General features: G+C 51.9%; 1 protein-coding gene across 1 annotated transcript in view; it reads left to right on the forward strand.

The window, feature by feature from the left end:
- Positions 1 to 25,922, forward strand: part of GRIK3 (glutamate ionotropic receptor kainate type subunit 3) — a 107,408-nt gene extending 81,486 nt beyond the window's left edge. Inside the window, exons 10-16 of the mRNA XM_035345689.1 lie at positions 5 to 208; positions 7,881 to 8,104; positions 13,827 to 13,945; positions 16,587 to 16,804; positions 22,718 to 22,940; positions 23,169 to 23,419; positions 23,664 to 25,922. Of these exons, the coding sequence (XP_035201580.1) occupies positions 5 to 208; positions 7,881 to 8,104; positions 13,827 to 13,945; positions 16,587 to 16,804; positions 22,718 to 22,940; positions 23,169 to 23,419; positions 23,664 to 23,858 (1,434 nt within the window). The 3' untranslated portion in view covers positions 23,859 to 25,922. The remainder of the gene's footprint in view (positions 1 to 4; positions 209 to 7,880; positions 8,105 to 13,826; positions 13,946 to 16,586; positions 16,805 to 22,717; positions 22,941 to 23,168; positions 23,420 to 23,663) is intronic.
- The last annotated feature ends 438 nt before the right edge of the window (positions 25,923 to 26,360 follow it).

Here is a 26,360-nt window from a genome sequence, read left to right on the forward strand (position 1 = left end):
CCAGGAGGAGCCCTTCGTCATGTTCCGCAAGTCCGACACCGCCCTCTTTGGGAACGACCGCTTTGAGGGCTACTGCATCGACCTGCTGAAGGAGCTGGCCATCATCCTGGGCTTCACCTACGAGATCCGCCTGGTGGAGGATGGGAAATACGGCGCGCAGGACGACAAGGGGCAGTGGAACGGCATGATCAAGGAGCTCATAGACCACGTGAGTGAGGCCGAGCCGCCCGGAGGGGCCTGGGCAGACCCAGGCTTTCAGCCTGGGATGGTGGGACGGGGGCTGTAAACGGGGGCCAGGGCACAGAAATGAGGTGGCTCAGGGGTCCCAAACACATCCCAGGCACAGCTCGGCTGAATTCAGAAGGTGTATCCAGAGAGCAACAGCAGGTGTGCAGGGCACAGGTCTCTCTCTATATATATTTATAAATGCAGTTTTTTTTCCGAAAATCTCCAAAGACATGGAGCTCCCCTGCAGCAGGGCAGCTGTGCCCTTCCTTCCATGGTCACTTCCAAAACCCCACTGCACACCAGTGAAGCTCCAGTGGCAGCTTTCCCCTCGCAGCTGCCAAAAAGTCACCTAGACTCAAAGGAAAGCGGACATAGCCTCCAAATGAAGTATTTTGCCTCCAGCACATCCTGTGATCCCTGAAGCCCACTTAAGGGAGGTGAGGAGAGCTGGCATATTTCTGAAGCTCCTATTGCAGGAAAAAGTCTCTGAAAAGAAGAGAGACAAGACTCCTCTCTGATCCTTGCCCCGCAGGGAGTGGTATCAGCAGCCCTGGAGGTACAGCACATCCCTCTCCTCCTTCACGTCCTGGCTGAGTGGCGCAACCACTGCACCACCTCTAAGGTTCCTGGCTTCATTTTGAAAACATTGCCTGAGTGGAAAGGGAAAAAAAAAGCCCAGATAAAGAACAGATGCACTGCTCTTACAGTTGATGTGAGAGGAGTGTGTGTGCTGGGTGAATCACTGCAGCAAATGAGCGTCGCTGCGAGCGGCTATCTGAGCAGTGTCTCATGGTGAGATGGCAGAGATGGGGCTAATCCTAACCCTAAAACTAACGCTAACCCATAACCTTAAACCATAACCCTAACAGTAACCCTAACCCTAAGCCATAACCCTAACCCTGACCCGAACCCTAACCCTAACCCCTAACCCTAACCCCAACCCCGACCCGAACCCTAACCCTAACCCTAACCCTAACCCTAACCCAAAACCTAACCCATAACCCTAAATATAACCCTAACCCTAACCCTAAACCTAACTCTAAATCTAAACGGACCCGTAGAGCTAACGGTCCCTAACCCTAACCCTAACCCTAAGACATAACCTTAACCCTAATCATAACGCTAACCATAACCCCATAACCCTAACCCTAACCCATAACCCTAACCCATAACCCTAACCCTAACACTAAGCCATAATCCTAACCCTCACCCTAACCCTATCTCTAACCCATAACCCTAACACTGAAAATAAGCCTAACCCTAACCCATAACGCTAACCCTAACCCATAACCCTAACCCATAACCCTAACCCTAATCCTAACCCTAACCCTAACCCTAACCCTAAAGCATAACACGAACTTTAACCCTAACCCATAACCCTAACCCTCACCCTAACCCTAACCCATAACCGTAACCCTAAGCCATAACCCTAACCCCTAACCCTAACCCCTAACCATAACCCTAACCCTAACCCTAACCCTAACCCATAACCCTAACCATAACCCTAACCATAACCCTAACTCTAAGCCTAGAAGGACCCATGGATCTAATGGTCCCTAACCCTAACCCTAACCCTAACCTCTTAGATCGAGGTTGTGTTTCCAAATTGTCGCCTGTCTGCCTGAAATGACATTGGACAAGTTGCTTCTGTGCAGTATTTCCTCCATCCGCAGCATGCAGATGATCATGATTACGTCCCTTCTAGGAACAGTGGCAGATCAGGCTGTGAAGCAGGCGGTAGTCCTGAGATGGCTCACCCTGGAGAGGCAGGAAGTGCAGGCAAGGACAGCCCTGGGGGGAAGAGATGCTTTGTCTCCCAGGGGAACATGCCCCAGGCGGCGCGACTCTGCCCTTGTGCTTTCGCTCCCAGAACAGCCCATGCAGCCCACAGTACGGGTTTGATGTTCTCCTAAACAACAGCCTTGCGAAGTCGGACAAGTCTCAGCTCCCAGCAGCAGAGGCTGCCGTGGTGCCCTCCCCGTGATGAACGAGGCGCAGACGCAGTGCACAGGCTGCGACTCTCGGCAGCCTGCTCCAGAGGCCGGCCTCCTGCAGTCCCCTGCCTCGCTCTTACCGCAGGGCACCCACCCCGTGGGGCTCTGGAGAAGAAAACAGCTCTGAAGGAAATGAGACAAGGGGAACAGCAGCCAGGCTGTCATTTAGTCTGACCCACGGCACTTTCAATGTCCTGCAAGATGTTAGAGGTCTCTCGGGAGGTTTTCTGAGCTCCTCAAGGCTGTGGTCAGCTTAAAGAGACAGACCAAGAAGCAGATACGGGGAACAGCCTCGTTAAGTGATGCCCTAAATTCATGGTGAGCCTGCACTGAAGTATTTCTTGGCCACCTATTCAAACAGCAAATTAACAGACAGCGACAGGAAAAGGCCAAATCCCCTCTTCTTGCAATTTTTACTTGCAGACAAGCATCAAGTTCGAAGTCTGCCTTCTAACAGGTGTGGCCGGGCACTTGCCTTGCAGTGATTTACAACCATTGCCCAAACCCTGTATGAAGCCATTATTTTATCTGCGTGTCATTGCTTTTTATAGCAGTGTTTATGTAAAGCATTAAAAAGTGAAACTGCAACCAGATGGGGCCCTTCCTCAGCAGCAAAGCATCTTCACGTGCCGTGGAGAGAGGAACAACTGATTGGCACTCACAATGGGAAGGTTCAACCTGATTTCACACCTTGTAGAAGTGTTGGAGACAGCATTCAAACAAAGTGGTAATGGTGGAAACAGGGCTGCCTACGCTGCGAGCTCGGTATCTGGGCTGGCTTCCCTCCAGTGTCTGCTCCTCGTAAAGGAATTTGGATCGTTCAGGTGGGAGCATAAAGCAGGTAGGATTTTGTGAGGTCCGAACCCCCCGGACAGGATTAGCTCTGGGCACAGCCTGTGCCTTGCTGAAGACCCTTTACCTCTTGTGCAGCCGAGACGGAGCCCCCAGGGAGCTGTGAAGCACCTTCTTGGGGGGCTGAGCTGAAGCGCAGGCTTGGTCCAATGCCTTGTGCACAGGTGAGGTGATCCCAAGGTGAAATGAGAGGCTAAAAGGGAGGTTGGTGTCACATGGAAAGGCGGAGAGCCCTGGGAGCAGCAGATGTTGTGTACCAGGAACATGTAATTAGGACATATAATTAGTGTTTGGGGGTGACGGTGCCCACCACAGCCCCCAGGGGTACCTCCCAGAGCACGTGACGGAGGACTGGCCTGGCTGTTTACGCAGCAAGCTCCCACTGCTTCTTTTGGAGTCACGCATCCTCCTCCTCCCGCCATCCTGTCTGATCTAGACATGCCTGGCCACAGGCAGTAATGCCTTGGGCTACAATCCTTTGTGAAATTGCTTTGTTTCTAGTCTGGCCTTAAGCATAAACAGGAAAAGCAACAGCAATCAGAGCAGCTCCCAGCATGACCCCATCTTGCAGGTCCCCAGCAGCAGAGCTGGAGAAGACAGCTTTGCGCAGCAAGATGCAAGAAGTCCTGCCCTGCTGCCTTTCATCTGCTGCTCGTCCTTCATCACTAAATATCTGCTTTGGTGTTCAGTCCACTCCCTGGAGAGCTGGACGCTTTCCTCAGCGCAGTTTGTTGCTTCTCGTCACTCTGCCTGGCCACTTCTGCAGGGGAGCCTTAACCAGAAGGGGCCGTGAAAGCAGACCTCGCTCCCACCACCAGTGTTTTGGGCGGGTTTGGGGCACCAGGCGATGCAGAGAAGCCGCTGTGTTGTGCATCCGTAACAAACAGGGAAGCTGGCAACTGTCAGATCTCCTCCTTTTATCCGTAGTGAACTGTTACGGCTATTTCTTCATAGGAATTACTACCGATACAAGCAGAACTACACCGTGCATTGTGGCCCATCCATTCTGATTTCTAAATTTCAGCTGTCTGGCACCGTAATGCCTGCAAATCCTCCCCATTGTTTGGGGGCAGAGCCACATAAAACCAGCAGGATGAGTTGTTCTGGACATTTCGCACAAACTTGTTCACAAATAAAGCTTGTCTTCTGCCGAGACAGTACATATCAAATTTCCATTCAGTCTGAAACTTCATGTGGGAATAAAAAAGGCATGAAAAATAATAGGGTTTCTAATGGAAATCCCTGCCAATGTAACTACAGAGAAGATGTAATATCTATCCTTAGGGATGATTTATGACAGTTGATGTAACACTCTCACAATAAACGGGCATTTATTGACAGTAAATTCTGGCAGAAACACATTTTGCACCACATTGCCACGTTCCCAGTAACGCTCCTGCACTGGTGGGTGTTTATTTCAAGTGCCAGGGAGCTGCAGATGCATTTGGAAGCCACTGGGCCAGGAACAGGAAAAAAACATTGCTGTTGGGTGAGGTGGATGTCGTCCCTTGTTTACACCCTGCAGAAACTCAGCATTAGGGAGGAGATGGAAGTAAACTTGCTGCACTTTCTCCTTTTGTGCTCAGCATCATTAATTTGGTGAATTCACATTTATCACCGTCAGAGAAGCAGCCGACAGCAGCACGCTGATGTGCACGTTGGGAGCCCCAAGTCCTCTGCTTGCTTCCGCAGGTCTCTGGACCTGCTGTTCCTCCCCTGGATCGCTTATCAAGGCACAGGGCTTGTCCCTAAAGCCACGTCTGCTGTCACTGTGATCCCACAGCCTGGTTGCTCTCTCTGAGGAACTTCCCGAATAAAAAAGATGAGAAGAGGCCCAGACAGACTTCCTCCTTTCTCCCCTTCAGCTTACAGCCAGGTTTTCCCTGCTGACATCCGTTCTGAATTCACCACTGACGTTACATCAGTTCATTGACCGAGATGATGTCTGGACGAGGGCTGAGATCCTGAGAGCAGCCATTAAGAGCAGGAGTCAGCCAATTAACGCTGACCCGCTGCTCACGGCGCATGCGGTGCCAGACGAGGAGCGCTTGGGGTGGTGCCTGCCCCAGCCTCGCTCCTCCTGGAGCATCACTTCGTGCGCAGGGTGCTGCCTGCTGCAGGCTGCACGACCTGGCGGGGCGTCCAGCCGCCTGCCGAGGCTGCAGCTCCTGCTCGCTGCCAGCTGCAGGCTGCAGGCAGAGCGTGCCTGCCCTCACCGCCTCCTCCTGTGGCCGTGCTGGGGCAGGAATGGGACAGAGGTGGGCCACGCAGGGTGCTGCTGGCCGTGCTGTGCCCCGGGATGCTCGGGAGCAAACAAGACTGGAGGATGCAAGTGCCGGTGCTGCCAGACAGACAGCTGAATAACAATTAAATGAGTAAAACGTGCACTATTTACCTGTCTCTCAGGCAACGCACACATAATTAGTTTATGTAAACACCTAACTCAGATTGGCAAAATAAGCACCGAGGCAGCTTACTTTCTTGAATAAATATGTATCGTGGTGCTTATGCTGTTTGCTGGCACTGCTGCGAGAGGCTGTCACACCCAGCTCTGCTCCGGCGGCCGGCGGGTGCTGCACAACTCCAAGGACCGTGCTCGAGCTGTTCTGACCCGCGGCCACGTTCCTGTGATAACTGAGAACTTGAAGATAAGACCTAGCAGTTGGTGCTAAAGCCAAACACCTCTGCAGAGAACAGGATTCTTCCTCCGCTGAACGCCCGGCAAACTCGCATCGGTTCCACCCGCGTGCGAATGCTGCAGCCTGGTGTGAGTAAGGAGAGCCAATCCTGAGAGGGGTGCTGGGGGAGTGCCTGCATTTGGTGTGTGGTTGCCTTGGCAAAATTCAGCTTTTTGGCCTCAATTCAGCACTACACTTAAGATACGCAACACTTGGAGTGTGTGCGAGCTCCGGGAAGACAGAAGCATGTGCTTAAGTGGCTTTGCTGGATAAGGGCCTTTAAGCCGCTGGCACTTGCCATAATTCCTCATTTTTAATAAAACCCATCTTACCGTGCAACGGCATAAAAGCTGGGGCTGAGTGAAGGAAGCCATCAGGGCCTGCTACCCAACTGCCTGCTTTGTGACAGCGGAGCACGACGAAATGAAAGCTTCACCCTTGGAGGGTTTTGATTCCGATCCTCCCATTCAGCAAGTCCGTAATTAGAGGCCACCTTCCAAAAAATCTGCATCGATAAAAAGGATATCAAAGTGCAGCCCTATAATGCCTTTCAGAGCTGAGGACACAACACCAGATTGGGCTCCCGAATACCTGCTTCATCCTGGTTGTGCGTGACATTTACTGCCAAGGACGTGGGGCTGTGATCAAATCGCAGGAGCTGCTGAAATGACACAGTAAAATTTTATCTCTGCACTAAAAGCGTTTTGATCCTTGAGCATCCATGCAGACTTTCCTCTCTTCATTTTCCGTGGTACAGCATAAACTCCTGGCTGTTATTTAGCTCGCTATATCATTTTGACAAATCTGGCTTTGGAGGATCCCTCAGACAGGCAGCTGCTTGCTAGTGCTGACCTCAGAAGTGCCCATCTCCTTCTTCCAGAAAAATCAGTAACCAAATTCTTCAGCATCTCCTCCAGATCCCCTGTTAGAGTAGGACAGGCACACAGACGTGACGCAGGAGCTGAACGTGACTGCAAAGTGACGAGGAAAAGGAAGCAACCAGGGCTCAGACTTAGGAGTGTAAGAAGCAAAGATGTAGTTCTGTCCTTCCTAGAGAAGCCCTGCGCCTTCTCTGCTCAGGAGCTGTAAGGCTGTGATCTCTGGAGAGCAGAGCCTTTTAGACACACCTAACGGATAAATGCTTGTGTCTTCCTACAAAAAAGGCCCAAACAGGTTCCTGCACATGCAAATACCCCACTGCCCTCCTGCACGGAGTTTAAGGCCATTGCCTGCCCTTCCTGCACAGGCCAGAGATCTGCATCTCACCAGCTTCTGCAGCGAGCCCCCGGTTTCTGTTGGAGCAAAGCAAGTTCCAGCAAGAGCGCTAATATTGATGTAAAGGTTGCAAGTCACAACGAATCCGCTGTATCTCTAGGACATTATCACTAGGATAAGTGATGATGTGAGAGGAACTGCATTCCATGGGGGCTCCCTCCCAGCTCCCCGCACAGCACCGCTCCCCCCACACACCTGGCGTCCCTGGGATGGGCCCTGCAAGTTTTGCCATGCAGTCAGCTGATGTGCGGTGCCCAGCCCTTGGGGCCGAGCACCTGGCACAGCAAAGGCCCCCTCGGTGCCTCGCTTACACCCCCACACCTTGGCCTTCTGCTCTGGGCTCTGTTGATCTGTGTCCTGCTTACGGGGGGAATGGGAGCAGGGAGGAAAGGACGGCACTGGTGCGGAGAAACACAGCTGCAGTCCTTGCGGGCTGGCTGTGCTGGGTTTTAGAGCTCCCAGGTGAAGGCGGCAAGGATGAAACCTTTGCATGTTTGCAGTAAGGTCTCTGCTGGGGCTTTGGAGCCAGCCCTGGCAGGCGCATGTGGAGCCTTTGGGTTTTGGGGCAAGGCGCTGCCTTTCAGCAGACAGAACAACCCAAACCCAGGCAGCCCACCTGTCTGGGGAGCTCTGCGGAGGCCAGAGCAGCTGCGCTGCCCTCTGTACCTCGGAGCAGGAGCAGAGCGACCCAGCAGCTGTCAGCTCTTCCCAGCACCATTCCTCGTGCCAGGAACAAGACCGACCCTGCAGCGGGGTGTGCTGGGGAGACGGAGGGCTTCTGAGGGATGGCAACAGCTTTCTAATGGCTTCTTTTTTCTCCCTTTGTGTCTCTCTCCCTCCGTGTCACGCACAGAAAGCTGACCTGGCCGTCGCTCCTCTCACCATCACCCACGTCCGGGAGAAAGCCATCGACTTCTCCAAGCCCTTCATGACCCTGGGGGTCAGCATTTTGTACCGCAAGCCCAACGGGACCAACCCCAGCGTGTTCTCCTTCCTCAACCCCTTGTCTCCCGACATCTGGATGTACATCCTCCTCGCCTACCTGGGGGTCAGCTGCGTGCTCTTTGTCATAGCCAGGTAAGGGGACGCCGACGCCGCGCCACCCGGCTGCCACCACGCAACACTTTGCCCATGCTCCGAATCGTTTTGCTGCCGGCACGTCGCAGGGATCTAACCACGCAGCGGGAGCCGCGGCATTAAACCTGTTTCATTAATGAAATTACTTCTGGCCCATTACCCAGAGGCAGGCAGGTCTGCTAGCGTGGGCTTGCTCACGACTCGCAGGCTCCCCTGTTCTGTTCCATTTCGCTGCCACCCTTCCCATGGAGGGATAATCAGAGCATTAGCCGAAGCACGCTTTATGGTTTTTCACAGCTTCAAAAAGAGAGCGCAAATGGCTTTTTGCTCGACTGTGGCGTTGCTCTGTAAGTGTTAAACTAAAATGGGCCCGGCTTTTACCTCCCCGAGGCTGGCTGTACACATTCAGACCAATGCCTCTCCTCCTGCTCAGTCGATTTTCAGCGAGGGCACAGCAAGGCTTGCTGTTGGAGACCCAGCATCGGCACAGGGGCTTGGTGCTGGCAGCTCGCTCGACACGAGGGGCTCCATTTGAAGGCCTTGGCTCACAGAAGCTCCCCTCTTTCAAAACGGAAACAAAGAGATTTAGGAACAGGACTTGCCAGAGGGCAGCAGGCTGCAGGCTGTGGGATTTCTGTCTCCAAGTGGCTGGAGAGGTGATACAGAGCCAGCGGAGAAAATTAAAGATGGGCTATCCACAGGGGAAATCTGGTTCCTGCTTTGCCAGCTCGAGTCTGTTACATCCTTTGTGCGGCTCCACCACGCTAAATGTGGCTGTTTGCTTTATTCACAAAAATCCGTAAGCCTCTTGTGCTGTGTCAGGGCAGGCAGCTCCAGCGGTTAGCAGACTTTGAGCACAAAAGAATTTTAAAATGCTTGCTCTTTTATGATTTTAGAAATTCACCTGCCTTCCCACTTCATTGGCACCTGCCTGGTACAGGACAGCTGGTTCCTGCTCCTGCTCCCATTAGGGGACCTCTCAGGCAGCGTCCCCAGAAGAGGCCCGGCCTCCTGGCTGCCCCCGGGCACGTGGCTCCCGCGCCCCGCATCGGTCTCAGCTCCAGCTTCTGATCCCCCAGCAGCAAAGCTCCCCACAAACCCTCCCTGTACCAAAAGGATGCGGAGCGCGGCGCCACGATCTGACAGTGTTTACAGAAATTAATATGCATCTAATTAGCATGTTTAAAACCTCTATATTTAAAAGCAGCAGAATTTGCATCTATTTGCATGAGTTATTAATTTCACAGAGTCTTTGATGTGATTCACAGTCCAGGACCGCTCTCAGTACGCGATGCTGCCTTTCCAAATGCAAACAAAGCACTTGCTGCCCTCCCTGGCCGTGTCCGCGGCCGTGCCCCCCCTCCTGGATGTTTAAATATTTTGGGCGAGTGCCGTGCCTGGGGAAGTTTCCCAAACACACCCTGCCGTTAGACGCTCGTTTCTCAGTACCTTCCAGTCCCAGCCATGGCAGCGGTGCCTCAGCAGCCTCCCAGCTGCCCCCCAAGCCGTGGATCTGTGCAGGCCCCTCTGAGGAAGGGCTGGTGGGCTGCGTTTTCCTTGGAGCCTCCTTCAGAAACCAGCTCCTACCTAATCCACTGGCATCAATCAGACAGTCCAAGTGAAGATTAAACATGAAACCGCAGCAACCAGAACGCATTAACCCTCATGTTACAACAAATCTGCAATTTCCAACATCCCTCAGGTCCTCAGAGGCATTTAGAGATGATTTCCTGAGTTTACTATGTAATATCCTAATTAAACATAACAGCAGTTGTCAATGTAAACTCTGCTTAGCAGACAGCATTAGTGTTCTCCAGACCATCTGGGACGGCGAAGCAGCCACATCTCTGATCCTTCCTCTGCAGAGGTGCAGGGCAGGAGGGGCCCCACGTCCCTCCTGAAGGCACAGAGTGTCCCCAGGTGTCTCCTTCCTGCTCTTTGCAAAGCTCTCCCAAAGGGGGCCACCACACCGAGCCACGCGCCAGGCTTCCAGGCACTGTCCTGAGGTCAAAGAGAAGTCCTCTGAGCACGGACGTGAGCAGGCTGCCACTGCCCAGTGCCCACGGGGAGCCCAGCACACAGCAAGCCACCCAGATAACCTCGCAGCTCAATTCAGCCTGCAGGCAGCAGAACGCACAGGAAAGGCACCGCTTGTTAGGAGCACACGGCTTGAGAAGGGGATGAGTGTGACCCCATTCTTCTGCTGGCTCAGCTCAGCAGACCCTGGCCAGAGCCAGCGGGGCCGGCTGGGGAAGCAGCCAGGGGGACAGAAAATGAGGAATGCTTGGCTAAACCGCGCTGCCCGCGTTGTCGGGGCTGTCAGGGCTGCAGCAGGACGAGGGCCTTAATGGTTCTGCTTTGTGTCGGAGAGAGAAGGCACCAGATGCTCTCAGCAGGGAAAGATGCTCATCTGGGAAAGTGAACCCAAGGTAATTACAAAAGGAAAAAATATTGTGGTGATTAATAGGAGGCACTTTGTGCCTCTGCTAGCCATGCAGAACGTGGCCGGATGGACTCTGCTGCCACAGCTCTGTGGCTCCAGTGCCAGAACTATTACACTGCTCACGCAGCTGGGGATCAGAACTCACATACAGTTCTACTTTTATGGGTTTATTTTTCCCTACTCGCCTGAAGACCAAATCCAGCCCAAATTATCCAGACCCCACTTTCAACGCGCATTAAATGTGTTAGTTTCATCTGTGCAAGAAATTCGCTGCACTACATACTGAGAAAAGGCTGAAGGAGATGCTGGGCCGGGCTCCCACGTGGAAGCACCTTCAAAAACACCTTCTGCAGCCAGGGAAGTCCAGAGGGGCTGTACAGATCGCAGAGGGGCTGCTCAGCCCCAGGTGGCCCCTCCACGCTGCGAGCAGCGGCCAAGAGACAGGGACGTGGGCTCACAGAGACCCAGCGCGTGGCAGCCACACTCCCTGGCCCTCAGAGTACCCTTCGGCTGCTCGCTGTCTGTGCCTCCTTCCCTTCGTTTTTGTTGTTCTCTCCTCGTTTTTCACCCAGGACCTCTCATGCTGGTTTATACTGACAAAATGAGCCGTTCTGCAGCACAATTTATGCCTTTCTTACATCACAGCAGTTACGAGGTAATACAGCATTTTTTTCCCGTCAGGCTGCTTTGGGGCTGAAATAGAGTCTCTAAAATATTGCCGTTACAGTTTCTTTTTCACGTGCTTCGCTCCCGACATTTCTTCTGTCTTCATATTCTCTTAAAGAACATCAAGCATTTGGTGCAATTAAGGTTCTGCAGGAATGTCTCCTAACGCACAGAGATGGAGAGCAAGAGATTTCACGGGGAAAATGCGGGGCGTATTTATTACATTCAGAAGTAATTGAAACAATATCTGCTTTGACCCCAGCGAGGCCTCTCAAATCCAACCCTCGGGAGAAAACCACAGCCAAAATAGCAAAGCCTTAATTCAGAGACATGAGTCTCCTGAACTAGGCACCAGAGTCCTCTGCTGATGCTATAATCATAGGTCAACGCCACTTAAAGCTGACTTAGGGACTACTTAGAGGCAGGCAAAGGATGTATTTGATCCATCTCTCCTTTTAATCAGCCTTCTTGCTCATCCTCTCTGCTCCAGCCACGTCGGTGGCTTCGTGGGGGTCTGTCTGGTGACCCTGGCTGCCAGCCGTGCCGCTGGCCGTGCTGCTGGCTGTCGTGGATTGTCACCTGGTCTCGGACTCACAGGACCTTCAAATCACAGCCGAACGCCTTCTGGTGCTCACCAGGGCCAGGGCGTTACCGTTCATCTTAATTGAAACAAGATCATTCATAGCAGATTTCTCCGGGGATGCAATTTAGGCTCAGAAGTGTTTCGTGTTAGAACTCATCTTTAACTAAACCTTCTTTGAAATGCTCCCGTTTCCCTGCCAAAAGGAGACAAGAAAATAATAATCGTAGTTTTTGATGAAATATTTCTCAGCCCCTGTTTGCACCTGTGGAAGAGAGAAGCCAGCCCAAGGTGAATCCTGAACAGCCCCCTTTTATTATGGCTCCAGCTGCATGGGGTCATCGAGCTCCGCTCACTTCTTCCTTCATTACCCCTCAGTTTCCTCTAATGGTCCCACCAGCTTTTCAAGCACTGAAGACTGTTGCTGCTTTGCAGTTTTCTGAATATTCTCTGTAATTTGAGCAGCACCAGTAGGTTCTCACTCAGAAACCTTGAAGTTCTTCAGTGTGTCATCTTGTCAGGCTCATTTGATCTTACCAATTCCCTTTCCATCTCACACTCTTTCATTGGCAGCCCGAGAAAGTTTTCATCTAATTCTTGAACTCTGCCTTTATTCAATAGACAGGGCTTAGGCGCCATCCTTCATACACCTCTGGCATAAATATACAGCAGGTTTAAAGGAGGCAGCACGTAAGGCCAGGTCTGAAATCAGCCTCATTTTTGTTTTCCTCTCCGATTTTCTCTTACTTTAAAAAGCACGGGGATGAGGGCGGTCCGGGTGGCGAACAAGTGAGGCTGTTAGGGTGCAGCCCAAGCCCAGCCAAACGTCTCTGGGGACACAGGAGCTCCGTGCTGTGATGGCTGAATGCAGCGTGAGTGTGTGTGGAAAGCAGAGATCAGGGGTAATTGTTTGTTTGGGGGAGTTTTTGCGCCGGGAGGAGCATCTGAGAGCTGTTGTTCTGTTCTCCCAATGCTTCCAGCTGCCTGCCTGAGGACACCTGGGAAGTTAAGCGCCAAGACGTCTCCTTGAGCAGCAGCACGCCTGGCACAGAACTGCACAGAGAAATGGCTCCTAATGCGAACTGGGGGTTGGGCTTGGAGAAAGGGCTGTTGTGAAGCTACAGGGATTTCAGAAGGAAGCGGAGATGATAATTAATGCCTGGTTCAAAAGCAATTAGACCAATTATGTTTTTAATTTAATCTGTGCAAAATTTGGGACTCTAGGAAAACGCAAACAAACAGCTCTAAAAACATTAGCATCTATCCTGATGAGCATCCTCCCCGGATCCTGGCTAAGAGCTGTATTCCAGGCAGTGCTCGCATGCCCATCCCAGGCAGGATTTGCAGAGAAAATTCCCTCTGTTTTGCCCAAGAACTGCTGGGCTGTTCGTGAAAATACAGAGCATCCCAGCAGCCCACGGTGAACCCACACCAATTTCCACTGTGCCGATGCCTCGACACAGAGGATTTGTGCTTGCCAGGCTGGTGGCAAGCTCTGCTTCTTGCCCAGTGAAATCTCGCACAGAGGCCCATGTGCACAAGCAGAGAGCCCCTAAAACACCGTGGTTTGCCTCAGCCACTGCTGCACAATCACTGGTGCACCTCTGCTCGGTTGGTGCAGAAACGCTGCTGGTCCCCAAGCCTTGGATCCGCTGCGTGCCAGCACTGGGGGCCGAGTGCCCACAACAGTTCCTGCCCACAGCTGAGTGCGCCAGTTGCTGTCGGGTGACGTGGTGCTGAGCAGGGCATCAGCAGAGACCAAAGGCTTTGGAGAAGCAACCACAAACACCTCAAGGGCCTGGCTCCCCAGGTTTCCTTACTGTCTGCAGTGTGGAACACGGGGCTTCCAGCCACGCTGGTCACTTCCAAGAATTGTGGCTGAATTTACCTTTTTCTTTACCAAGCCGCACAACTGAAGGGTCAGCAGGCCCTGCACAGCAGCACCAGATGTCTTGTGGCTTTTTCTCCTGGTCCTTTAGGGTCTCATGCCACATCCTGACTAACGAACTCTCTCTTTCCTTGTGCCACCGCAGGTTCAGCCCATACGAGTGGTATGACGCTCATCCCTGTAACCCCGGGTCGGACATCGTGGAGAACAACTTCACCCTGCTCAACAGCTTCTGGTTCGGGATGGGCGCGCTGATGCAGCAAGGTACGGTGAGCGGCTCCTCCCCACACGCCCTGCCGCTGCTTCTCCAACACTGGCCTTTTGTTGTGGCTTTTCAGATGTAAATTTTAATTTATTTGTGATAGGAACAAGACAAAACATCTTTGTGCCTGTCAAACCCAAGCAGCCACTGCAGAAAGAATACCGGTGGCGCCCGCCTCGCGCAGTTGTCACGGTGCAGGGGAGCGGGGCTGGTTCGGAGCAGGCACAGTCAGCGCTGAACTGTGCGAGACTGGGAGGCTGCTGCGGGCAGCCCCAGGGTGCCAGCACCCCTGGAGCCTACAGGCTCCAAGAACTGACCTCACCAGGGGGAACCCACGGTGGTCTGCAGCTCAGGAGGGCCTGGAGGCTCTGTCTGCTGCTATCCGCTCACCTGGAGTTGCTTCTCCTCCGCTGGGATGGAGGAACAGAGGGATGTGTGTGGGGCTGAGCCCTGCCTGCAGCCCCCCAGGAGAAGCATCCAAAGCATCCAAGGTTTTCTGAGCCAGGAACGCCACCAGATTTCTTCCGTGGGAGAGCAGGCTGGAGCATCTCATCCTTTTTTTATTTTTATTTTTATTTTTAGCACCTGCCTCTGTGTGCTTTCCGTGGGTCAAAGCCCCAGCCCAACAGCTCGCCCTACGGCTGTGGGCACAGACCCATCGCTCACCCAGCTGCAGCTGGCTGCCCGCACGCAGGTGCCCCCCTAACAATAATTACTATTAATGATGTGTGCACGCTTTGGCAGGTGTCAGAAGGAGCAGCTCCAGACTCTGCCATCTGGAACACGCTGCTAGGTGATGGAGAGGCGGTGTGTTCGCACGTGCGCTCTTGTGTGTGTGCAGAGCAGCACCCGCACTCCGTGCCCCGCGGAGGAACGCTGGCTGAGCCCCCCTCGGCTGCTTGACTTCCAGTTCCCCAAACAGCCATATCCCACAGGCTCTGTGCGTTTCTGCTCCCGTTAATTCAAGCAATTTGCTCTAATTCAGGATCTTGGTCCTGACTGACTCTGCTTTAAAGCCACTTACAGAAGACAGGGCTTCTTGCCCTCTGATCTGTCCCTGTTTTTATCCTCTTTCTGGTCACTTTGGTCATCCTGGTCATTTTATCCTCTTCTGGTCATTCTGCACACTGGGAAACAACCCCCAGAGAGTCAAGATGGGTCATGAGGAGCTTCTCCAGGCAGCTCTGCCTGGCCCTCACTGCAGGTGAGACTGAATGCTTCTTGTGCTGCTGGTGCAGCCTCCGGACCTCCGGAACAGGACAGGGATAGGATGGCGTCCACGTACACGGATGGGACAGAGCACATGGAGTATGGCGAGGTGCAACGAGCGGCATAAATCTGGGGGGGGGACAGCACAGGGCGAGCTTGTGAGAGGTGCTGAACGAGGAGCAAAATTCTGCTGTGATCTAATTGCAGAAAATCCAGGAACGGAAATAAGTGGAAAATGAGAAACGCTTGTCACACTTTGATTTATCATGTCCGGGCGGTCATGGCCAAGGAGTGAAGGACCCGCAGCGCTGGCTTGGTGACGTGCACAGCGCCAGGGCTCCGTGCTCCTCCTGCTGCCGCGTGGCACAGGCTTCCCAGATCTCCTGCCCTGATGGACAGTGACAGATCCCAGCAGGGTGCTTTAGCGCGATGAATCATCCTCTTATCAGATGCTTAGAAATGAAAAGCGCCACATTCTTTTTAAGTCTATTCTGCATCTAAGAAGAAAAATATTTCAAAGCTAGACTGATGTCACACCTTGCAATGCATCAAAGGGCAAGAGATAGAACGGGAAAAGAGCAGGATCTTGAGAAGAACTAAAGCAGCGCTGAAATGCAAGGCTCCTCTGCTTCCTGGTGCCTCCTTGCTGCACTCGGATGGCAGAAAAGCTGTGCTCCATACTAAGCGTTAATGCCACACTGCCTGAAATTGCTTTCCGAAGCCTTATCTTTGTTGCAAATTCCAGGTTGGATATGTCCTCTGAATGCAGTTGTTTTAAACCCAGAGCTCTTTTCTGGCTTTAAAAGGTGTCTTGAGTGATTACAAAAATAGCACAACCCATTTAGTCCTTCATGTCTGCTCAATAAAAGTCATTCCAGACCTGTTATACACCTTTTATGCTGCAACATCTCCAGCTTCCCTACTTCTAACCACTATTCAAAGCACTGGACCCTGATAGTTCCTTTCTCTCACTGTTTGATTTTTTTTTTAAATCATGTGTATTTGAACACACTCCCTAGAGTGAGTCCTTTGAAAAGTAATCCATACAAAAGCAAAGCACTTTTTAAATGGCTGGACCAAACACTCATAAAAGTTCATAAATGGCTTGCTATTTAAATCTCATAAAAGCTGCCTAGTTAATTACTTCAGTTTGAATGTTTCCTGTAAATTGTGCACTGTACCCAAGGTCAGCAATAAAGGGAGAGGGTTTTTCTGTGAATGCTACAAAAAAAAAAACCACTGATTTCCTTGCATGCAAGATGTCTGGATAATTTGCCTCGAAAACAGTTGGCTTTAATTGCGTCGCTGTTGCAGTCTGACAGTGAAACCTAATCCTTCATCTACGCGTACGTATATAACGTACGTGTGTATGTATAAACCGCGTCCTTTCTCGCTTTTGTTTCCTCTTCCCTCCCACTCCCTCCCCCACCGCAGGCTCGGAGCTGATGCCCAAAGCTCTGTCTACACGGATCATTGGTGGCATATGGTGGTTCTTCACCCTAATTATCATCTCGTCCTACACGGCCAACCTTGCCGCCTTCCTGACGGTGGAGAGGATGGAATCCCCCATCGACTCGGCAGACGACTTGGCAAAGCAGACAAAAATAGAGTACGGAGCAGTGAAGGATGGAGCTACCATGACCTTCTTCAAGGTGAGACCCGGCACAGGCTTTCTACCACCCCGGCAGAGACGCAGCCCTGCCTGGCCAACAAGACCCAGAGACAAAAAGCCTCTTAAGCCACCACTGCTTCTCCTTACAAGCAGGTTGCTTCTGTCTTGCATCTTTGTTAAGACCTCGACCCGTCAGCTTAGCTTGCCCAGATTCGCATCACAGCTAAATCCCCCTCTCCAGTTGCTAACTCAGGCCACAATTATAAAATCACCTTGATTTTACAGCTCTGGAGACTGTACCCAGTATTTACTCAGACACCCAAATATGAAGCACACATGAGGCAGAACAGGGCAGGTCTATCTTACATTAAAGCCCTGCAGAAAACTCTTCCATTCCTTATTTTCACATCCCACCCACTGCCATCCCTGCCTTGTGCCTGCACTAACCACTGCACGGAGGCCCCAAGGCTGCCCGGCCAGGCTGCAGGGGCAGAGAACAAACAAAAACTCAGCCTGGGCACATGCTGCAAAGGGCCTGGTGTTTTTTACAGATGAGATTATCTTTCCTGTCCTTCAGGTATCCACTATCCACAGTAGAAATAAAGTGGAAATAAAAGCTATTCAGCTTTTATTCATCTCTGAATCCGATGCGAGGTAACACCAGCAATGCATCAGAACCCAACAACATTTATTTCTTCTGTTTAAAGTGAGGTTTCCGAAGTTAGTCAGCAGTGCGGGGGAAGGTGCTAAGGACGCTCATCCTTTCAGTAGTGCCCGAAAAACGGAAAGAAACTGAGAAAGTTAAAGAGACCTTTGGAACCACAGCTGGCCTGTAAAAGCACACTTAAATGAGAGAATAAAGGACTGGAAGTGAGGGGTGATTAGCCTAAGCAATGAGCACCCTGGCTTGGAGAGGAATTTAGGTTTTAAGCAAGGCGATGCCGTGGTGCACGGCGTGCAGGCTGGGAGGGCCCTGAGGAACCCCCTAGGGTCTGGGGGAGGACCGGGGAGCTCGGGGAACTCCTCTTGGCCATGACTCGGTTGAGGAGCCGTGCTCCTGTCCAGGTCCCCATGCTTATTGTGACAGGGAGCAACACAGCCCAGTAAAGCCACAAGGAGGGTTTTGTTTGGTTTGATCTTTAATTAATCTGGGAAATGCAAATATTGCAGGGAATAGCAGGCTGCTGCTTGCTCGCTGCAGCCGAGCTGGGGCACCACGTTTGTCTGCGGCAGGGCCAGCTGCCTCACGCTGCCGTCCAAACCCACAGCAGCTGTAGGAGGAGGCTGACTTTTACTGGTGTGCTTTAACTACCCTTTCCAATAAGAGTTTTATATGGAAATAAAAGGAAACTCTCTATATATTTTTTTAAATCATCAAGGCCATAGCATCTTTATTGCTTCCTATCATTATCCATCAGAATCATTCCTCAGGCTCCTAACGGGCATTTGGCAGGGTTTATTGACGCAGTGTATTTTCCTTTTGCTGTTTTATTATTATTGCTGTTTGGAGATGAATTATCAGGGATGTCCCCTCTGACAAGCGTTCAATTACCAGTGCAGTGGGAGCGCTCGTGTGGGATGCCATGCTCACTTGTCCTTCGCGCACAGGAAATAGGGGAGAGCAATTTAAGGCCCCGATGAGTGTCCCCCCACCCCACAGCAAGTCCTTGGTGAAATCACGGGACAAATCCTGCAGCGGGTTCAGCGAAGCTGCTCGGCTGGCTCTCAGGGACACTCCCCAAGAGCATGAAGGTCCAGGAGGGTGCAGGGCCGTGACCGACCTCATGCTCAGCGTTAGAGAAGCCCCGGTGGAAAGCATGGTTCCAAAATCCTTAACGGTTCTGCTGCCTGGCTCTGGGCTGGTGGAGGGCTCATGCCGAGCCCACCAAGTCCCTGCAGAAGTTCTCTCGTGGGCCAAGCCAGGTCCGTGTCCGTGGATGTGCCAACGTGGCCCCACGGGCTCACCTGTGTGGCCCCACCACCTTCAGCAGAGGAAGCAGAAGCCAGCCTTTTCCTAGCTGCACTGGCAGACTTTGACTTCATGAAAAGAACTTTAGAGAAGCTATTTATTCCCTGGCAATGCAGATTGAGTTACAGGAATAAACAGATCAATTAATTTAGGAGCAGCATCTAGCTTTCATGGCAAATCATGCCAGAAATCCTTCATATCTTGCAGAAGATGCTCTCTCGCTCTGAACAAATGCTGGGTTTAATGTGTCGTTTGGCGTCCGGGTGTGAGAGTGTGTGGATGTGTGTACATATATATTCACTTGTACAGAAATGTTAAATCCTCAAGAGTAAGTATCTTCCGTCGGTGAAAATCAATTTATTTTTTCATACAGGCTGGAATTGAAAATCGTAAGCCTGAAAGTTACTTTCTTGCCAATTTCACTGATAAAAAAGCATATATGTCTTGGCAAGATGCCTTATATTGGCTCCTCTAAACTATTCCATTAATTTATTTGGGTGACTGGTCTTGAAGCATTGGTTATTAAAGACAGCTTCTGAGCTGTGACTCTAAAGAATGAGCTTGGAGGCGTTCTTGGTGCTCGTTGCATTTGCTGCATTCAGAGGGGCTGGTCCTCAGCTCTTCCTGCACGCGTTTCACTTAGCACCAAGGCAGGGGCTGATTAAGGCGCTGTCTCAAGGCCCAGATTCGGACGTTATTTACCCTGGCCAAAACTCGGACGAGTCGGTGGGAGAGGTGCAAGCAGGAGAGAGACACAACCCCCTGGTGCGAACCCCGATGGCGCTGATTAACAGCTTTCAGCCACCGCCTCCGCTTATTAGCAATGACCTCCGTTATTCCCAGGGCTGGGGAGCTCACGATGGAACTGCTCTCGGGGGATTCATCTCAGAGCCTCCCCGCGGGTTCTCTTCATCCGCCCTGGGCAGCAAAGCGAGGATCCCATGGGGCAGGGGAGCTGGGATGTCCCGCAGGGGCTCGCTGCCTGCCACCACCTCACCTCCTTGTATGCAGCCCGCAGCAGCATGCATGGCTTCCACCGCACCACAAACACCAGCTCAAACCAGTAACAAACCCCAGAGAGGATTTTTTTCAGGTAGGTGACAAGCCATAAAATCAGAGGTCCTGCAAAATAAAACACCCAAAAAAGCCCAGCGACATCAACGCAATTTCCGTGAGATCCTTACTGACAATTAATTTACTACTAATGAGTTATCATGCCTAATGAAGATGCTTTTGCCTATCTGAACAGTATGTTCCCAGGTGCCATCATCCATGTTCCCATAAATAAATGGGCACCTCTGAAGTACGGCCGAAGAGCTGAGGAGGGAAGGGAGGAAGGAGCAACTTTTCTCCCTGATAAGCACAAAACGGATCGTGGCTGCAGCTCGCGGGAAGGAGCTGGGAGCTGGAGCACCACACGCTCCCCAGGGTTGCTCTTTTTGACTGATGACTGCTCTCACAATGACTGGCAATTGCTCCTAAATCGGACTTTTAACAAATAGCCGGGTCCATCAACCTGCTAGGCCTGCACTGAGAATTACAGCTGGCGGATTTGTACTTGGGAAAGGAGCGCTCTTATCTCCCGTTAGCCAAGTTAAAGAAACGAATGGGAAATAAATTCCCGGTGAGGAGGCGGTGGCAGGTTTCAGACAACAAGGAGAGCCTGCATCGCCTCGCCTTCTCCGTGGGCTTGACCTGCCCTTGCCAACACGAGCGACCACGTCCTTCTCTCCAGGGAAGATGAGGCCACAGCAAGCAGCAGCACCTGCTGTGGGGAGACACAAGGCCACGACGAAGACGGGGACAGGAATTGCTAGGGCAGGGTATGCTCACCACTGGCTCCGTGGTGCCACGAGCAGCTCTCGCTGCGGGGAGGCTCCTGCCCCAGCCCATGCACCCTGAGCACTGCCAGAGCCGTGGCATCCTGGCGTCCCTGAATACAATTAAGTCCTTGAAGCAGGTCAAAGGGAGTGAGTTAAGACGAGAAAAGTGTTTTTTCTGTTCTAGGGAGCCCTGTCTCATGTAATTTAAGTTCCCTGAAGAGCTACAATGCCTCATGCAAGTCCTATTAGCTTCACTAAATGCAGCCTATTGATTTTTTGCCAGTTTATTTTGCTCTGTGCTTTAAACTGGGAGAACACTGATGTTGTTTAAGAGCCCTGTGTCAACACCCGAGGAGCATTAAATGCAGGAAGAGAAAGAGCAAAAGGGAGAGCCAGTGAACCCAGAGGCCTCTGATCCGAACTATATAAATGTTAAACAAGTCGTTATCAGCAAGTCGAGTACGCTATTCATTTCAATTACCCGTCGTAATGCACAGATATTTAATAATCCTTTTGGAGGCTACATTTCTTGCTGCTCTTCGAGGCTTGATAGATGCCACAAATCTACCTTACAGGCACTGGACCGGATTTTCGAGTGAGGGAGATTATCCTGCCTCTTGAATACAGTTTGCTCCAGAGCTGCAGGTTCATCAAGTGGATTATAGCAAGTATGAATTTTAACCAGCAAGAAACGGGTCCATAATAGTAGGTTTGTTAAACACACTGAGAAAAGGAGGTGGATAGGCAAAGCCTTTGGAATATATCAAGCATGGTGAGGGGCTATTTTGGTTAGTTGATTTACCCTTATTTATAGTGTTTTATCAAAAGAACCTATGCCGGCACATTTTGGATCGCATTGAAAAAATGAGGGGGAGCAGTGACAGCAGCAATCGGGATGGGCCGGGGCTCCACGTCCTGCTTCTTTATGGAAGGCCACAGATCTGAATCAGGTGAAACCAGGGCTAGAACTAAGTGCAGCTTCTGCCACAGCGACTCCTGCAGCTGCAGGTGAGCCGCTTGCCTCAGCTATGGCAAAGCAGAGCCTTACCGCGAGTTTCAGGCTCCTGCTAAGGGCTGTTGAGGATGAGGATGTTTTGGCTGACTAACTGCCTTCTGTAAACTAAGAAGGCAAAGACAGATTTAGGAAAAATAAGAAAGTAGGTAAAAAGAACAGCACCTAAGGGAGCAGGCAGCAGCATGACCACCAGCCTCACTATCCAAGTGCTCTTCCCGAGCCCAGCCGGCCGTGCAGAGCTGCACTGTCCCACTGACCGCGGCAGGAGGCACTTTGCAAGAAAGCTAACGTGCCTCTTCCAGGGCAGGTGAAGTCTTCAGCAACAGCCTACACAGGGACAATTAGAAGGTGGTCACAGATAAATGCTACACTCAAAGTGTTATGGAAAGATATAAAATATCCATATTCTCACCCAACACATTTCTAGAAGAAAAAAACATTTGTATGAGCAGCAAGCTAGACAACACATTCCCCCTTCTCTAACACAATGCCTGCTGATAGTGGAAGAATATCCATGTTTATTTTTAGCCGTAAGACAATCTTCTTGAATATTTCTAGGCCTCTGTTTACGTGGATATGTTAAATTTGTTTGGCAGTTGCACAGATCTCAGAGGAGACATATTTCCTTGTGATGCTTGGGGAAAGACAAAAATATAATAGAGTGTGTGAGAGGGAGAAAAACATGCCCTCTGAAATGTTCCCTGTCTTCTCTCATTGTGCAGAGACATTACAGGAGAAACAAAATTCTGGTTAGGAAACTAATACATTCAAGCAGATATACCCATAGCCTGTCACACCAGCAGCTCTGCAGGGCATCACAGCGGGGCCCTGCTGTACCTCGCTGAAGCAGGCGAACAGTTCAGTTCCACCTACAGCTCCCGGTCTGCAGAGCTGTGACTCTTTATGCTCAGCATTTATTTGCATAAGGTGAAGGGTGCTGGAATCTGTCTCTTTTAACGGCAATTTGATGCCACACAATAGTGGGCAGAAAACTTAAGAGATATTTAAGACTTGGCAAACTGGCCATAGTCCCGTTAGGGAGCCTGTTCTCAAACTGGAATTTATCTGTTTATTGTAAAAACACCTTTTTTTCAGTGAATAAGCTACTAATTCATATTTTGGGGGTGGGGGGTATTGTTTTTCCAGAAATCCAAAATTTCCACATTTGAAAAAATGTGGGCCTTCATGAGCAGCAAACCCACGGCACTGGTTAAAAGCAACGAGGAAGGCATCCAGCGAACCCTCACGGCCGACTACGCCCTCCTGATGGAGTCGACCACCATCGAGTACATCACCCAGAGGAACTGCAACCTGACCCAGATCGGGGGGCTCATCGACTCCAAAGGCTACGGCATTGGGACTCCCATGGGTAAGGGGCGATGGGGGGGGTTCTGTAGGTAGCCCGGGAGGGCTGGTCACCAGCAACACGACAGATGGGATCACATAACCCACTCCCAACTCTCCATTTCCAAATACCAAAGCTTACACTGCCTGTTGCACGGAGGTCTGAACAGCCCTCCCAACAGACACAGTCGCTACTTGGTGTGATTTCTGTCTGACTTTTCCATCTGTGGGTAATGGCGTTCCCCCTCCGCAGGCTCCCCGTACCGGGACAAGATCACCATCGCCATCCTCCAGCTGCAGGAGGAGGACAAGCTGCACGTGATGAAGGAGAAGTGGTGGCGGGGCAACGGCTGCCCTGAGGACGAGAACAAGGAGGCCAGCGCTCTGGGCATCCAAAACATCGGTGGGATTTTCATCGTTTTGGCAGCAGGCCTGGTGCTCTCAGTCTTCGTGGCCATGGTGGAGTTCATCTACAAGCTGCGCAAGACGGCGGAGCGCGAGCAGGTACCGATCCCCTCCGCTTCCCTGCACCACCTCTAGCCCAGCACTAAGGGTTTCAGACAGCGACCTCGGGGACATGCAGGGATATGGGCAGAGGGACTCTGACCCTGCCTGGGGGACACAGAGCCGGGAGCCCCCTCCCCATGCCCGCACCCTACACGTGCCATTCCCCAGGGAACATGCTTTTTGGGGTGGTAGCGGTGCTTTTTGTCCGGTAACAGTGCTTTCTGTCCCCACTTCTCCTCAGCGCTCCTTCTGCAGCGCCATGGCCGACGAGATCCGGCTGTCGCTCACCTGCCAGCGGCGGGTCAAGCACAAGCCCCAGCCCCCCGTCATGGTGAAGACGGACGCCGTGATCAACATGCACACCTTCAACGACCGACGGCTGCCAGGGAAGGACAACATGACCTGCAACACTGGATTGACGCCCGTGTTTCCCTAGGGAATGGGACCTGGGGGGCGGGAGGGAAGGAATCGTGTCAGTCAAAGCTGGATGCACTCTGAACTAGGGAAGAAAGGATTAAAAAAAAAAAAAAAAAAAAGAGAAAAAAAAAAGAGAAAAAAGCTTGGTTTGGTTCATTTCAAGATCAAGGCCTTTAAAACACAGCTGCATCAATCACCGGCACAGAAGCACCAACTGCAAAGCACGGACTGTAACATGGGTCTTGGGGCTTTTCCGTTTCATTTTTGTTATTTTCCGTTCTTTATTTTTTTACAGCTTAGGTCCTACAGGCCTCATGGAGCCCAAACACACTACCATCCAGGAGTCTGATGTTTACATACCGAAAACACACGGAGGCAAAAACGAATTGAGCCAAACTGACCCTCAGTGGGTAACGAGGAGCCCCTGAGCGAGGCTTCTTTAGCATGGCAATAAAAAGAAACACTTTGCCCCTCCGGGTGTGGAGTGAGCAACGGTCCGAGTGAGCACCCGTCCCAAGGTGACGGACACAGCACATTTAGGGCACGCTGGTCAGGAATGAGGAACGCGCCTGCGAAGCTCTGCGATGCTCCAGGCTGCGCCGCACATCGACGCAGCTCGTGGTGGCCTTTTGCCCCAAAAGCCGTGCTGGCTGGAGTCACCACAGCACCAAGCCCACGCGGGGGCCTGGAGGGAGAAGGCAACAGAAATGCTCATCAGTAGACCCGAGACAGCGACCCTGAAGGGGAGAGCAAGCTTGAGTGACCGGAGTCCTGGCCAGAAACGGGACCACGTGTGTGGGGACTGTGCCACCTCTGAGTGCAAGCACCCCAACGCCAGCCCACGGTGACACTGCGGCTCCGTCACGCTCACACTCAGCCCAGGAGAGGACAGTACGCGTGGTTTAGGACTAAATGCTCCACGTGGCACCGGAGACCTGCGAGGCGAAGCCTCAGCCTGCAGGGCCGGGGCTGGCCTGGGACAAACAGCACTGTGTGAGCCAAACCTGACACCCCCTCGCCCTGCCCGGTGACCTGCAGCCCCGGCAGCAGCATCTCCATGCCATCTACACAAACACGCTAACACCTTTTGAAGAAATCTTCCCCAGACTGTGTTCTTATTTTCAGGTTGCTCAGCCCAGGAGGCTGGTCCTGCGGATGATCTCGTCACAATTACCAAAGACCCCTCTGCTGACCGAACGCACCGCCAGAGTGCCACCGCGCCGCTCCGTCCCTCCGCGGATGAATTTCTGCCCGGCCATCTGCAAAGCAAAACCAACGGAAACGGCCCTGCCCCTGGAAACCCAGAACGTCCCGAGGAGTACTGCAAGGTGCTTAAAAGCTCTGCTTCAAACACGGGCACTGACGAAAAGAGCAACCTTTCCCTGCCTCTTCCCCTGGCAGACGTGGCAGCGCCCTGCTGCTGGACACCCCCACGCCCCGAGCCACAAGGCTTTCCGCAGGGTTTGTCTGGGCCCCAAGGGACAAACCTGCTGCAGCCCACTTAAGAGGTTTTTCCCACCTGTTTCTTTCTCAGTCTGTTACATGAAGGCTATCTTTGGAGCTGATCGGAAGTAGCCAACTAGCTGAAGGGGAGATCTCTACTTTCCACCCCCCATCACAGACCATAATTTGTCCTTATTTTGTCTTTCCATGATGTAAAGAACCAACACAGTGACCCGAAACAAGAAAGCTAGATTTGTCACATTGTGACTCGCGTAAAGATATGCAAAGAATTTACATTTATTTTCACCTTTTCATAGAAACCATGAAAAATCAGAGTTGAAAGCTGCCAACTCAACGCAAATCATCATCTTCACAGTTTGCTGACCAAACACCTAGAGCAGAGGACGGGCTGGGAAACGTGGTTGTTTCCCAAAGCTAAAGACGTATTTTCTGTACTTCTCTGCCAATCCTTAGGCTTGTCGGAGCAGCAGAGGCTATGTTGTCTTTGCAGATTTCTAAGCTCTTAGAAAGGGATTTCTACAATCACGCCAGAGATAAAAACAAAGCCTGAAACTGGCTTTAAGTGTCCTGAGAGTAAAATACCACCAAAAGCCATTTTGCTTCTCGGCAGTTTTTTACATAGGTATCACTAACACCATAAACACCCTTTGTTCATCCCTGATGCCAGTTCGATCTCATTTTACTCACCAACATCCCAGAGCGCCAGGTGAGCAGCCGGAATCACTAGTGCTAGAATCACTAGCGCCAGCAAGACGAAGCCTTGCAGGTTAACCTGCTCTCTTCCCACCCCTCTGACCCTAAATCAGCACTTCATGCGTCTCCGTTACCGTTTGATGTTTAAGATCTCGGTTGCTAAAGGCTTCGGCTCATGGCACCGCCGGCACCGCCAGGCAGGGGCTGCTGGGACCGGCCCCGTGGCACCACTCGCGCCTGGTCCCCGCCAGCTCCGCTCACCGGGACGGTTCCTGACCTCGTCCTCTTGCAGTGCCCCCGAGGCCATGCGATCACTGCGCTGCTGAACCCAGCCCGGGGGCTTCACCCAGTGCGAGCAGAGCAG

Source organism: Oxyura jamaicensis, chromosome 23 (assembly GCF_011077185.1).
Source record: "Oxyura jamaicensis isolate SHBP4307 breed ruddy duck chromosome 23, BPBGC_Ojam_1.0, whole genome shotgun sequence".
In the NCBI taxonomy this organism is placed as follows: Eukaryota; Metazoa; Chordata; class Aves; order Anseriformes; family Anatidae; genus Oxyura; species Oxyura jamaicensis.